The sequence below is a fragment of the Megascapheus bottae genome, chromosome 1, assembly GCF_031878675.1.
Source record: "Megascapheus bottae isolate mThoBot1 chromosome 1, mThoBot2.hap1, whole genome shotgun sequence".
NCBI classification, from domain to species: Eukaryota; Metazoa; Chordata; class Mammalia; order Rodentia; family Geomyidae; genus Megascapheus; species Megascapheus bottae.
In genome coordinates this window covers 42,985,064-43,000,512 of record NC_143509.1, presented here as the reverse complement: position 1 = coordinate 43,000,512, position 15,449 = coordinate 42,985,064, and the positions used below count along the sequence as shown (strand labels likewise).

Sequence of the window (15,449 nt, the reverse complement as noted above, 5' to 3'; positions counted from 1 at the left end):
CCTTGAGCAAAAAGTGTCCAAGAACAGTGCCTAGGCCCTAAGTTCAAGCACCAGGACTGGCAAAAGAAAAAAAAATGCATACACATGTAAACTATTAGTTGTGCCTAGAAGGAGGAATTAGGTATCTGGAGGAGAAGAGATGGGAGAAAGACTGTGATGGGCCTTTTGTGAATTTTAAATTTTCTGTCCTGGACCTTAGAGTGTGATCTAGTGGTATAGTACTTGCCTAGTATGCATGAAACCCTGGGTTCAGTTCCTTGATTCTGTATACACAGCAAAAGCCAGAAATAGTGCTGGCTCAAGTGGTAGAGCACTAGCTTTGAGATAGAGTCTGGGCACTGTCCTTGAGCTAAGTTCAAGCCCCAGGACTAGCAAATTAATGAACTAATTAATTTTCTATCCTGTGTATGTATTGCCTACCAAAATTAAAGTCAAGCAATTTTTTTGTTGGGATAATGCATAAAGGAGTTATAGTTACATTCTTCAGGTAGTAGGTGTATTACTTCCCAAACATTGATACCGCTTCTCATGTTTTTGTCCCACTTTCCCTACCCCCACCCCCTCCCAATCATCTTGTTTTCCCCCTTCCCTTCCCTTCCCTTCCCTTCCCTTCCCTTCCCTTCCCTTCCCTTTCCTTCCCTATTTCAAATAAACAAATAAACATATATACAATATACCAGGTAACAAAGTCAGATACAGTAACATGAGATTAACCTAAGGGGGAAAAAAGAGAAAAGAAATAACTGCACATAATACATTAAAAACAACAATCATAAAGATAAACCTTTTGTTTCCATATCATTTTGTTTAGTCTCATCCTATATGACTATATGTACATAGCTTTTGAGCTATTGTGATCTTCTGCTAGAAGAGTCCTAGATGCGTACTAATTATTACAAATGAGGGAACCATGGAGCCCATGTTCTTTGGGTCTGGCTTACTTTGGGTCTGCTTCACTTAAGATTTTTCCAAGTCTTTATTTCTTTACGAATAGGGAGATGTCATTCTTTCTTATGGTAGCAATTGATCTAATCATCTACTAAGGGACATCTGGGTTGTTTCCATGTCTTAGCTATGGTAAATAATGCTGCAGTGCACATTGTTGTTCTAGTAAGTTTAGTTTGCCCTTGTTTCTGGGTATTTGGTTAAATACCAAGGAATGGAATTTCTGGGCCATAGGGGAGCTCTATGTTTAGTCTGTAAATCGAGTAATTTTTTTTTTTTTGCCAGTCTTGGACTTGGGCTCAGGGCCTGAGCTTTCTCAAGGCTAGCACTCTACCACTTGAGCCTCAGCACCACTTCCAGCTTTTTTTTATGTATGTGGTACTGAGGAATCGAACCCGGGTATTTGTACATGCTAGGCAAGCACTCTACCACTAGGCCAAACTCCCGGCCCCAAATCAAGTAATTTTTTTTTTTGCCAGTCCTGGGCTTGAGCTCAGGGCTTGAGCATTGTCCTTGGACTTTCTCAAGGCTAGAACTCTACCACTTGAGCCTCAGCACCACTTCCAGCTTTTTGCTATGTATGTGGAGTACCAAGGAGTTGAACCCAGGTCTTCGTGCATGCTAGGCAAGCACTCTATCACTATGCCAAACTCCCGGTCCCTAAATTAATTTTTAAATGAATATTTAGTATAAAAAATTAGGAAAAGTTATTCTAAACAAATCAGAAAAATATAGCTTATAAAAAAAGGAGTACGGCCAGGCACAGTGGCTCATGCCTGTAATTCTAGCTACTCAGGAGACTGAGATGTGAGGATCACGATTCAAAGCCAGCCTGGATACTAACGCAAAGTTCATGAGACTCTCTTATTCTAAGTTAACCACCAGAGAACCGGAGGGGTGCTGTGGCTCGGGGGTAGTGGTATAGCCTTGAACTGAAGAACTCAGGGACATCGCCCAGGCCCAGAGTTCAAGACTGACCAAAAAAGTTACACTAAATCCCTATGGTGTACAGACACAGAGAATGTTACTGAAGAGTATGATGTACACACACAGGTGTACATACATAGGGAGGGAATGTAACTACATTGAAAAAAGCACTGGGAAGAAAAAAATATGCCCTCTGGTTTTCATTGAGAGATAATATTACTGGAATTTTACATTTCCCTCTTTTTTATTGCATTTTCTAAATTTTCTTACAGTAAGATTTTTTTTTTAAGCAAAGCACATGTGAATCTAAATGTTTACCTCCAAAGTAACCAGCAAAAAGCAGGGGTAGAGAAATGGTAGAATCAGCCAAAGGTGTTTAACAGCAGATGAATGGACAAAACAAATACAGTGGGCCTGGAGTTTGGCCTAGTGGTAGAGCGCTTGCCTAGCATGCACGAAGACCCAAGTTTGATTCCTTGGTACCACATATATAGAAAAAAAAAAAAAAAAAAGCCAAAAGTGGTGGTGTGGTTCAAGTGGTAGAGCTCAGCTTTAGCCTTGAGAGGAAAACAAAACAAAACAAAACAAGGATAGTGCTCAGGCCCTGAGCCCAAGCCCAGGACTGGTGAGAAAGAAAAAAACAAACAAAACAAATACAGTAAGGACATGTATACATATATATACCTAGATCATAAAAATATATGTATATAGAATCGACTCTGGAACTGTATATAGGAGGATGAGGGCAGGAGAGTGGGAAAAGAAAGATGGCAGGTGAGTCACTTCAGAATGCATTGCAACTGTGCATGAAGTCCACATCAGGAGGCTTTATGGAAGATGTTGATCACTCTACAGACAGGAAGGGAAAAGGCAGAAAAATAGTTCCAATTAAAGTTCAGTATATGCACATGTGAAGCAACACCATGGTGGAGCCTCTTGGTACAATTAATATGTACTAGAAGAAGAGCAAAGAAAAGAATTCCAGGAAAGTATCTGGCTCCACTGAAAGGGAAGAGGCTGATGAGAGGTGTATGAGGACAAATGTAATAAGAGTAGTTTGTGTGCATGTGTGAAAATAGAACAGTGTTGAAGATGTTTGGGGAAGGAATACTGCGATGGTGGGGAACAGAAAAGGTGTAGATGCCAAACTCTGTGTGTGTGTGTGTGTGTGTGTGTGTATGTGTATGTGTGTGTGTGGAAATGTTACATTGGGACCCCCAGCCACATAACCAGTGTATGCTCCCTTTAAAAAAAAAAAAAGAAGAAGAAGAAGAAAGAGCAGCTAGGCATTGATGGTAATCCAAACTACTCAGGATAGATCTCAGGATCAAAGTTCAAAGCTAGTCCAGGTAAATCTGACAGACTCTTGTCTCCTTCTGAGAAAAAATCAGAAGCGGAGTTATGGCTCAGAGATGGTAGAATATCAATTAGCCTGGAGTGAAAAACCTAAGCAAGGTTTGAAGTGTCAGTACCAACACACACAATGAAAAAAGCAGGGCTAGAGTGCAGAGTATCATTCCAGCAAGCTTCTGTGGTTATAATCTCTCACCTGTTGAAGGGTTGGTGACAGCAGTGCTGTGCTTCAGTGGCAAAGGCTGTCTTGTATGGCTCCCCTTCCCTCATGGTCTTTAGCCTTACAGTCCTGGGGAACAAGTGCCACTGTACCCAAACAGTGTGTAGGAACACACTGGGCAGCTTTCCTACATTGACCTTGAGATTTTCTCTTTCTTGCCTTTGGACTTGTTCTGCTGCCTGCATTTGTATCCTGTCTTTAAAGTAATAGCCCCTTGGGCCGGGAGTTTGGCCTAGTGATAGAATGCTTGCCTAGCATGCACAAAGACCTGGGTTCGATTCCTTGGTTATCACTTATAAAAAGCCAGAAGTGATGCTGTGGCTCAAGTGGTAGAGCGCTAACCTTAAGCCCAAGGACAGTGCTCAGACCCTGAGTTCAAGCCCCAGGACTGGCACACAAAAAAAAATAATAAAAATAATAATAGCTCCTGACATTTTCCCAAAGCCTGGCGACACAGCCTTTTTATCTCCTTTCCCTCATTTGCCCTGTGCTGCTAAGGTAGATGTTTCCTCCCTAATATCCTTAATAGGAGGTTTGACTGTTTTTGAAAAGGTTGCTAATATAAGACCACCCCACGTCCTTCTTTGTGAAAGCCAAGAACATCTGGACTCCTGAAGTTCCCATGTTTTTTCTTAGCTGAAAATAGAATAAAATGAAATAATGGCTGTGAAGAAGAGGTGCATAGAAACTTCAGTGTGACCATCATCCATGGGGAAGAGTAGCTTGTGTGTGTTCCATTACCCATTAGATGTTCCATCTCCCCCCACAGGTACCAGGAGCTTCTGGACGACAACCAGGCTCCTTTCTTCTTGTTCACCTGTGCGATGAGGTGGCTGGCCGTGCGGCTGGATCTCATCAGCATTGCCCTCATCACCACCACTGGGCTGATGATAGTCCTGATGCATGGGCAGATTCCCCCAGCCTACGCTGGCCTTGCCATCTCCTATGCTGTCCAGGTCTGTGCCTGGGAAGGGGCCAGGGGAGTCCTTGTATGAGACTTGCCTTTGTGGCTGTAGAGAAGCATGCTTTGGACAGAAGTGGGGAAATCACCATTGGATCCCTTGATCTTCAGGTCTGATCTAACAGTAACATTGTATTTGTCTTGGGCAGGAAAGGCTGGGAGAAGTATAGGGATGGAATCTAGGGATAAAAGTATTGAACTCTGCTGTGTACATTTAAGAGATAAGGTTCTGGGCCAGGAGTTTGGCCTAGTGGTTAAAGTGCTTGCCTAGCATGCATGAAGACCCGGGTTCGATTCCTTGGTACCACATACATAGAAAAAAGCCAGAAGTGGTGCTAAGGCTCAAGTGGTAGAGCTCTAGCCTTGAGAAAGTCCAAGGACAGTGTTCAGGCCCTGAGCTCAAGCCCAGGACTGGCAAAAAAAAAAAAAAAAAGAGATAAGGTGCTGTTTTCTTTACAAAAAAAATTTTTATTGACTTCTAGAATTGAAACCCCTTTATACAACTACTTAATAGAAATGAAATCTTTTTTAAATTTACTAGGTAAATGCCTATAATCCCAGCTACTCGGGAGGCTAAGGTCTGAGGATCAAGGTTCAAAGCCTTCCTGGACAGGAAAGTCCATGAGACTATTATTCTCCAGTTAACAAACAAAAAGCTGGAAGTGGAGCTGTGGCTTGAGTAGTTGAATGCTAACCTTGAACAAATAAAGCTCAGGGACAATGCCTACACCCTGAGTTCAAGACCAGACTCTAGAAAATTTTTTAAAAAATTAAACATTCTAAAAACCAAAAAACCTTTGTAATCATAGATTTCTGTGTTCACTACCATCTCTGGTGTCTTTCTGGTCTTCTAAAAAATAGTTCTTTTTTTGTCATAGGGCTTGAATTCTTTTGCTCAAGGCTCTACCAGTTTGAGGCACAGCTCCACCTCTGATTTATTAATTAGAAATAAGTCTCACAGGGACTTTTCTGTCAGGGTTGGCTTTGAACGAAGATCCTCAGCTACTCTGCAATTACAGGCATGAGCCACTGACTCCTGGCCACTGGTTCTAGCTGTTTATATTGACTTTCTTTTCAGCCTCTGATTTCCCCAATCCTATTATATAAGCAAACCCAGGGGACACTTGGAGGTCTTCACATAACTCAAAAAAATTTCTAACACGAATACTGACTATAGATATTTGAGGATGTCAAGTAGGTTGTTTTGTTTTGCTTATGCTGAGGATTAAGCTAAACCTTTGGATTTACTAAACAGACACTATCACTTGAGCTATCCTTTTCCCTCACTTTTTTTCTTTTTGCCTTATTTTTCAAATGAAGTATCTCTTTTTATGTTATCGTTTTGATTTGGGGGTTTTATTTGTTGTATTTTGGTTTGTAGCTAGGATCACAGGTATGTAATGTACCACAGTGCCTTGCTTCTTTGTTGGGATGGAATCTCATTAATTTTTTTTTTTTACGTGATTTGGCTTCAAACTACAATGTTCTTTTTCTGCCTCTGTGTAACTAGGATTCTAGCACAAACCATTCCTGATCTAAAATTTATTGAGGATGTATATTGAGGGAGAATGATACTTCTTTTAGATTTGTTTGTGGTGGTTTTGTTTTTGCTTTTGTTTTTGGTGGTAAAACTGAAATTTGAGCTCAGGGCTTTGCACTTGCTAGGCAGGTGCTCTACCACTTAAGCTACACCTACAGCTGTAAATTTTTTAGTATTCAAGTTGCTTTTTGTTGTTGTTGTTGTTAAGAGTCCTTCTATTTTATTGAAATATTTATGGACAAAAGGATAAGACGATGGTTTGCTTTCAGCTTATCTGGGAGATGGGAGCTGGGTTGGCTGTGGAAGCCCACCGGAGATGGTATGGCCAATACCTGGGTCATTTTTTTTTTAATGGGTAGATAGATTTTAATGTTTTTTTTCTACATAAACAAACAGCAAAAAATTATTAAACCTGGGTCATTTTTGAGGTGGATTTCTGGTACCCAGGACTCATTACACTACTCTTGTCTGCATATGGCATTTCCATACTGGAAAGATAAAAAATAAACGAAAGAAATTCCCAAGAGATTTCCCAGACTTCCTGAATGAGGGTTGAGGGAGCCAGTGTGTTTAGAATCTCCAGTAAGGTACACAGGGACTCTGCATTCACTTGTCTTCTGTCATTTATCTTCCTTTCCTGGAAGCATTCTTGCTGGAATTATGGAAGCAGTTCACAGATATAACTCTGTTGTGACTACCACAGCAGGCTGACAAACTTGTGGACATGAAGAGGATCCAGAGGTTAATGCAGCCACCAAAGTGTATTATAAGACATGCAAAGACAAGTGCAGGGCATTGGATGTGGGAGTGTGGTCCCAGCAGGACCCTGGTCCCCTGCGTGTACCCAGCACTGCAGTAGATGAGGATCAGTGACAGGCCCTGAAACCAGCTGCCACAAATGCTCAACTAGTGCTTAAAACACAGTCCTGTTACATGGCTTGGCACCTGTTGATAACGATTCTCTTCTTGGATTTTTGCTTTTCATTATCAGTTAACAGGGCTGTTCCAGTTTACCGTCAGACTAGCATCTGAGACAGAAGCTCGATTCACTTCAGTGGAGAGGATCGACCACTATATTAAGGTCAGATTATTACAGGCCTTTACTGGGATCTGGCCTTTCCCAGAGTCATTTTACCTGTTACTGCCTCATGATGTGGAAAAGATTATTTTCTCTTCTTGACTTGCCCCAAGAATAGTACAAGCATGGCATAAGCTGGTCTTACACTGTGAAATCACCTGATCTCACTAGCTTGCTTGCAGTGGAAAGAACCATAGGCATGCTTGAACTCTGGGCCTTGACATGCTGTCCCTGATCAAAAGCTCAAGATTAACACTCTACTATTTCCAGCCACAGCACTACTTCCTGTTTTCTTGTGGTTAATTGGAGTTAAGAGTCTGAGAGACTTTTCTTCCTGGGCTGGCTTCAGATCCTCAGATCTCAGCTTCCTCTGTTGCTAAGCATTACAGGCTTAAGCCATAGGCACCTGCCAGAATCTTGTCATTTTAATTCAGCTACCTAAGTATAACATTTTCTTTACACTGTCTATAAATTGTTTTGTTTCTTAGTCCTAGTTCAGTTGTTCTTGGCGCAGGGAGCGATCAGGATCCCCTGTTGCACTTTTGGTGAACACTAATGTGGACTTTGTCTCTGGAGGTTCTTATGCTACAGTGATGGGTTAGGCCCCAGGCTTCTGTTCTCTAAAATCTCTATTGCTAATTCTAATCTGCAATGGTAGGTTGGAAGCAGTTTTGAAACCATGCCCCTCCTCAGGCTGCTTGATAGCCACATGCTGTCTCTGTCTGTCTTATAAGTGAACTTGTGCTGTTAAGGGATTCTTTCATAACAAGGGTCAGCTGGCTTTGTGTGGCTGCTGTGCATGTTCTGCTCTTACTGGTCTATGACAAAGACTCACTACCTCTAAGAATCTGAACAGGCCACCCCTGTCTCCCCAGACGCTCTCCTTGGAAGCACCTGCCAGAATCAAGAACAAGGCCCCTCCCCATGACTGGCCCCAAGAAGGAGAGGTGACCTTTGAGAATGCAGAGATGAGATACCGAGAAAATCTCCCTCTGGTCCTGAAGAAAGTATCATTCACTGTCAAACCCAAGGAGAAGATCGGCATAGTGGGTCGGACAGGATCAGGTAAGGATTCCATGGGCCTCTGCAGAAACCATCCGAATGTAGCTGATAGTCAGTATCTGGTGAAGTTTATACTCATCCCTGCAATCCACATACCCGTTAAGTACTTAGTATCTCAGGCCCTGTACAGTCAGTTCTCTAGGCTTGATGTGAGCTCTGGTATTACGGCAGTTAGCACTTTCTCAGTTGGATACAGTCCATATTCTCAAAGCAGATCAGTTGGCATATAATAACGTGTGAGCAAGGAAAGGCCCCAGGGTGCTACTAGCCACATGTAAGTTATTGTGCTGGCATTTTGGTGTATGTTTTGTTAATTTTTCGTTGAGGAAGGTTTACTAATGACAATCTTTTTTTAAAAAAAAATATTAGTAGCATACATTCGTTATGGAGGTTTCATTGTGACAGTTCCACTCATGTATACATTGTATTCCAATCAGTCTCACCCTATGTGATTATTTTGTACACTCAGTTTTTGTCACTTAATTATTGGTATACTCGCATAATATACAATTCTCTTTTATGAATGTACCACAATTTGTATTTAACCAATCCCCAACTTGTAGGGAATTATGATTATCATCCATTTTTCTCAATTTTAAATAGGGTATGAAATGGGTATGGTAGCACACACTTATAATCCCAGAATTTTGGGAACTTGGGCAAGAGGATTATGAATTCAAGGCTCTCAGGGACACAGTGAATTGTAGCCAGCATCAGCTACAAAGTAAGATACCATCTAAAAGTAAATAGCACTGTAGGGAACATCCCTATCATGTGTCTAAGTTGATGAAAATTCTAATTGTGATATATCACCACTATCACAAGTTATTTCTCAGGAGCTGGCAAAACCCAAGGAGCTCACATGCGAGCAACCAGATTTGTATCACAGCATTATTGTACTAAACCTATATAAATATCTAGCATCAGAGGACTGGATTAAGAAGCCTATATCCAGGTGGTGGAGTATATTGTAGCCACTAAAATTTTATGTGGAAAAGTCTGGGTGAATGGTAATTACACAAGGTTTTGGGAACAAAGTTCTGTCTCTGGAAAGACCTCAACTCAGAGGAAAGAAATGTGTCGAAACAACAGTCGTAGTTGGGCCTGTGATGCATGCCTGTGGTTCCAGCAAGGAGGGATCATGGTCCGAGGCTGCCCTGGGAAAAGATAGCACAGGACCCTATCTGAAAAGCAAAGCGATTGGAGTATGAATCCACATAATGTGCTTGCCTAGCAAACTTGAGTTCAATCCCCAGTAACACCAAAACAAATAGAAGAAAAAGAAAAGCAGTAATGAGTTTATGGTAGATGGGCATTGTCTCCCTGTATGGTGCATGGCTTTTCAAGTGCAGATTTAATTCAGAAAAACGATTCTGTCACTGCAAGGCTGAACTCACATTTTATCATTTTATCCCCCAAACCTGCTTTTCTGCTATAGTTCTCTGTCATGGGATAGTTACCCACAGCCACATACTTTCTCAAGCAGAAGCCTCCTTCCCTTCAGTGTTGACTCCAGGACTTCTCCTCTCCCTGCTGCAGCTATAGAAATGCAGTTTCTCCCTCAGCCACTGTCAGAGAACAAAGAGAAACATCTGTGCTCTGCTTTGTTTCCAGATGCTTTCTGTGGGACCCCTGTTCTCCCCAGTGTGCCAGAAAAGAACTAAACCTGTGTTCCTCTCCCTGAGGAGAACTGAACTCTTAAAGGGCCCAATCAATGCCTCATAGTCCCCAAGCTGTTGCTTGTGATTTAAATGCCTGCTTTGTAGATCAGGAAATGTTTTTTTTGTTTGTTTGTTTTTTTGCCAGTCCTGGGCTTGAGCTCAGGGCCTGAGCACTGTCCTTGGACTTTCTCAAGGCTAGAGCTCTACCACTTGAGCCTCAGCACCACTTCCAGATTTTTTCTATGCATGTGGTACCGAGGAATCGAACCTGGGTCTTTGTGCATGCTAGGCAAGCACTCTACCACTAGGCTAAACTCCTGGTCCCAAGGTCAGGAAAGTTTTTTAACACTTTCTTCCTTTGCTGTGGTTTTACATATTACCTAGAAAAAAAAATAATAATAACTGAGTAGAAAGAGAAAAGGAGATTTTGACATGAGGATAAACCAGTTTCATCTTTCTGCAAGTTCCTAATAGAGCTACTGCTCTGCCTGTATTCTAACTCACCAGGGAAGTCCTCTCTGGGTATGGCCCTCTTCCGTCTGGTGGAGTTGTCTGGAGGTTGCATCAAGATTGATGGAGTGAGAATCAATGATATTGGCCTTGCCGACCTCCGAAGCAAACTCTCCATCATTCCTCAAGAGCCAGTGCTGTTCAGTGGCACCGTCAGGTGAGGACCTAGGCACCTGTGTACTTCCTACCTCACTTAGAGGCTAGGTGAACACACTGGACCACGCCATGCCAGAGCCACCCCCAGGGACTGAGATCCCATGACCTCAGGCCCGGTGCTTTCTCTGCTACTCTGGGTGCTTGTTTTCTATTAGAGAAACTTTCTACTACAGAAATGACAAAAAGTGAGAGGAAGCTCTGCAGCACGTGAGCTCAGATTTGGGCTTAGAGCTCTTCCTCAGGAATAGACAAGTTGCTGTGTTTCCTAAGTGCTGAGGCTAGTCTGTGCCAAATGTGCAGTAACTATCACGCTCCACCTTCCTCCCACTCCGTCCTGCCCATTTCCTAGGTATGCTGACAGTTGCAGTTCTCCTGATAGCTTTCAGGCATCTTTACTACTCACTCTTTCATTTTCTGTCACACACACACACACACACACACACACACACACACACACACACACACACACACTGTTTGGGGAGTTTTTGGTGGTAGGAATGGAACCCAGGTTTTCATGTTAGGCCACCATTATGCCAGTGATCAACACCCCAGCCCTTTTCCCCATCTTTCATACATACTTTGGAGTGAGATCTTGTTCTGAAATCTGCCTGCATACTAAGTTCCTCTATGTTCCCTTAACTTCAGCCTACTCAGCATTTCAGTTTCCATAATTTGTGTCAATTTCCATTCAGGCTGCATCTGTTTCAAAATAAAAACAACCGTAATTCTATAGGTAAGCTACATGGCACTGTTTTTTTCAAAATCATTTCATAAGAAATCTTGCAGTTCCTCTTCAATTTTAGCAGTTTGAAAAAATGGTAGCAATTTAGTTTTGATTAATCATAGACAGTATTCAAACTTCCTCTTTTTTTCTTGGCCACAGTAGGATTTGAACTCAGAACCTTGTACTTGCTAGGCAGATAGCTATCGATACAGCCATACTCTCAGCCTGACTTGTCTTTAAAGCAAAGTGTTCCTTCTTCCTAGAAAGTGGCATTGAATGGCATTTGGACTCATTTATTCAAGGAGACTTGGTGAATATATCTTCATCTTTCTGGGTCTGGGGACTTAAGCCACAGATTAGAGTGGCTCACAGTTCTGGAGTCTTGAAACTCCAAGATCAGTGTCTGGTCTTGCAGGGGCTTCCTTCTCAGTGTACAGGTGACAGTGCTGGTAGATCCTTACATAGCCTCACTCTGAATGTGCCGAAGCAAGTGAGCCAGTGCTCTTTGTGTCTCTTCCTCTTCTCAGCACTAACTCTGTCATGAGAGTCACATCCTCATTACCTCACTTGTTCCTCCAGTGCTGTCACATTGGAAGAAGGGAGGATTTAAGATGAATTTGAGAGGAATACACATATTTAGTCCATAATAGTAAAGCTAAGCCTCATCCACAATCACATGGGAGTGATTTGAAGGGCTAGTTTTCTTGTTTGTTCATTTTTAGCATTTTTCCTATAAACAACAAATACTGGAATTTTTTTGAGTATTCTCAGTACTCTATGAGTACTCTTTCAGTACTGAGAGTAGCAAGGTCACACACAACATTTCTGAATTTAGGAAATTAGACAGCGCTGAATCTGTTCTTTCCATAAGTCATCCTATTTTTAAATGCCACAGGAACCATTTGGGCAGGGGGAGAGAAATTTGGCCCTGAACAAACGAAACTTGTAACTTTTGGTTTCTAGTCATTTAGAAAAGGATTAAATGAGGGATGTTAAATTTTAGATTTTTCTTGAAAATGCTGCCACCAAGAGGTCTCAGTTTGAAAACTGCATAACACTTCATTTAGGTTTGTGACTTGGGAGCATCTAGCATTGGTGGCTGTGAATTAACCATGGTGAGGTGGGATAGCTTTCGTGGAACAGGGCCTCTATATTGCCATCTTCAGAGAGATGTGTTTCAGTGCACAAGCTGAACAGTGGACGTGTCACTATCCTGAGTTTTCTCTTATTGAGCTCAGTGTCATTTGGTCAGTCAAGTGTGCAAACTGAGAAAATCATGGAAGTTTAATTTTTTGACCAGCTTTAACTTTGGTTTTTCCAGTCAGTAGTAAACCCTGAGGTAAGGCTGGATTACAGAACATCTATCCTCCTTTGACCCCTCAGCATTTTTACCTTTTTTTTTTTTTTTTTTGTCAGCTCTGGGCCTTGAATTCAGAGCCTGAGCACTGTCCTTGGGCTTTCTCCACGTTAGAGCTCTACCACTTGAGCCACAGTGCCACTTCTGGCTTTTTTTATAGACCCCAACCCATCAGCCCCTCATAGTAGAAAGCCTGGATTAGTGTCCCCTGGCAAGGGCAAGGTGAATCAACTGGTACTGAGTGGCCTCTTGGCAAAGACTGGATCCAGAAACTATATTTTCATCAGCACTAACCAATGTCAATTAAAACCTGAAAGGCACTCCTAGAGCAGCCACAAACAGTCACAAAGTACAAGACCCTTCTTAGCAACTACTGAGGAAAACCCTCATGTGCTCGGTATGCGAGATGCATGAAGTTCTGCACTGTAATGATGTGTGTTCACTCCTTCCATAACACCCTAGCACCCAGAGCACACTAAGGATGAACCACTTCCACCAGACCTCAAATGGCACTGTAACCACTTAAGCCCATTATCTTTTAACTTATATGCCGACACCATTTTTTGTTTTATTTTTCATTGTCATTATAAAGACAATCTACAGATGAGTTTCAATTACATAGGTTCTTGAACAATGTCACCCTGTCCCTTGCTCTCCCAGTTTTTCCCTCTTATCTTCACATACAAGTTGTATAGTTTATTTTCAACATAATGTCCAGTAAATACCATTCCCCCCATTTCTGTGACACTGTTTTTCAAGAGTTTAGACGTACTCAGCAGATTGTAATACTATTTCATCACAACAGACAATAAATAATACTGAAAGCTGAAATACTGACAGCTCTGCATCAACTGAGCTGTGTCATATATAATTTGCATGCAGGGATTTCATACTTTGCTTTTGGGATGTCTATATACATGTCATGCTTGATCAAAACTGAATGTAATGAATACATGAGTAAAGCAGGCTTACCATATACATGCCTGAATTCTTCTGGATGAATGTAATCTAAGCACAAATAACACCCAGCCTAGTTTTGCCAGAATCTCAGTTTGTTCCCTCCGCAACCCTCCCTCTTCCATCTGTCTATGTTTAAGCTCTCAGGCCAGGGTTTCTGTGGCCTGTCCTTTCCCTCTGCCCTTCACCTACTGGGGGAGGTCCTCTCAGTCCAGGCCTTAAGTACTTTTTCTGGCCCCTTTATTTTTTTTTATTTTTTTATTTTTTTTGCCAGTCCTGGGCTTGAGCTCAGGGCCTGAGCCTTGTCCTTGGACTTTCTCAAGGCTAGAGCTCTACCACTTGAGCCTCAGCACCACTTCCGGCTTTTTTTTTTTCTTCTATGTATGTGGTACTGAGGAATCGAACCCGGGTCTTCATGCATGCTAGGCAACCACTTTAACCACTAGGCCAAATTCCCGGCCCCTTTCTGGCCCCTTTAAATCTTGCTTTCCTTTCCCTTTCTCAGAGATCTCTGTGCTCCCTGGCCCCGGAAGCCCTACTCTGGGCCTGACCTGCCCCTGCTGGATTGCTTTTCTACTCACTGTGGCTCGACTGGGCTGCTGGTGCATCTGTTCTCTAGTGAGACCAGTGGCCTGGCTGTTACTCTAGTCTATCTCTAGCCATAATCCCTTGTGGGTAATAGGCACCTTCTTTTACCAGAAGCAGTTCTGTTTGGCATCCATTCATTATTGAACAGCAGTGTTTTTATTCTTCCTGTTTCAGGTGTCACCTCTATCTTTGACCTATTCATTTAATCTTCCTGTTAAGGAGTATCTCTAACTCTCAAAGCATAATCACAGCAGAAACTCGACAGGTGATTCATTCAGACAGAGCATCTAATACTCTAAATGGTTTAAAAAAAAAAAAATGGCCCAGGGGCTGGGAGTTTGGCCTAGTGGTTAAAGTGCTTGCCTAGCATGCATGAAGACCCGGGTTCGATTCCTCGGTACCACATACATAGAAAAAAGCCGGAAGTGGTGCTGAGGCTCAAGTGGTAGAGCGCTAGCCTTGAGAAAGTCCAAGGACAGTGTTCAGGCCCTGAGCTCAAGCCCAGGACTGGCAAAAAAAAAAAAAAAAAAAAAATGGCCCAGAAAGGCTAAAGGGTGTTCTTAGACTCTCTTAGTCTTCCAGTTGTCTCTGAATTCTGTTGTTTGAAGATGCCTCCTTTTCCCTTTTTTTTTTTTTTTTTTGACTGGCCTGGGGCTTGAATCAGGTCCTAGACACTGTCCCTGAGCTTCTTTTGCTCAAGGCTAGCACTCTAACTTCTTGAGCCACAGTACCATTTCTCTTTTCTTTCTATGTGGTACTGAGGAGTTGAACTCGGGGCTTCATGCATATTAAGCAAGCACTTTACCACTAAGCCACATTCCCAGCCCTTTTTTTTTATTTTTAGCATACTTCTAAAGAATTTAAGAATCCTCCAACACTTTTAGTGTCTATATCAGATAGTAGCATGTTTTTCTATGCTCAACACTGTGTTCTGAAGAATAAGGCAAGAACACTGATTACGGCAGCTAAGCTTATTGAAGACCCATGATGTTCCAGATACTGTCCTCAGTGGATTTTGTTGTTGTTGTTGTTTTGTTTTGTTTTGTTTTTGTTTGTTGTCCCCTCATGGGACTTGAACTCTGGGCCTGGGCACTGTCCCTAAGCTCTTCAGCTCAAGGCTAGTGCTCTACCACTTAGAGCCACAATGCCACTTCAAGTTTTCTGCTGGTTAATTGGAGATAAGAGTCTCAGGGGTTGACTTTGAACTGGAATCCTCAGATCTCAGCCTCCTGAGTAGCTAGGATTATAGGTGGGAGTCACTAGCGCCCAGATCTCAGTGTTTTTTTAATTGTGTTAATTCATCAAATCTCAAAACTCTATGGGATTGGTCTTACTGTGCTTATCTTATAGATGAAGGAATGAAATCCAGAGAGTTTAGGTAATTTGCCCTAAGATCACAGCTAAAAATTG

General features: G+C 42.2%; 1 protein-coding gene across 2 annotated transcripts in view; it reads left to right on the top strand.

Annotated features, from left to right (window-relative positions):
• Abcc5 (ATP binding cassette subfamily C member 5) overlaps nt 1-15,449 on the top strand; it is an 83,906-nt gene that overhangs the window by 61,072 nt on the left and 7,385 nt on the right. For both annotated transcript variants that reach the window (XM_090342940.1, XM_090342949.1), the window contains exons 23-26: nt 4,215-4,401; nt 6,938-7,027; nt 7,900-8,089; nt 10,255-10,414. In XM_090342940.1, coding sequence (XP_090199066.1) covers nt 4,215-4,401; nt 6,938-7,027; nt 7,900-8,089; nt 10,255-10,414 — 627 coding nt within the window. The remainder of the gene's footprint in view (nt 1-4,214; nt 4,402-6,937; nt 7,028-7,899; nt 8,090-10,254; nt 10,415-15,449) is intronic.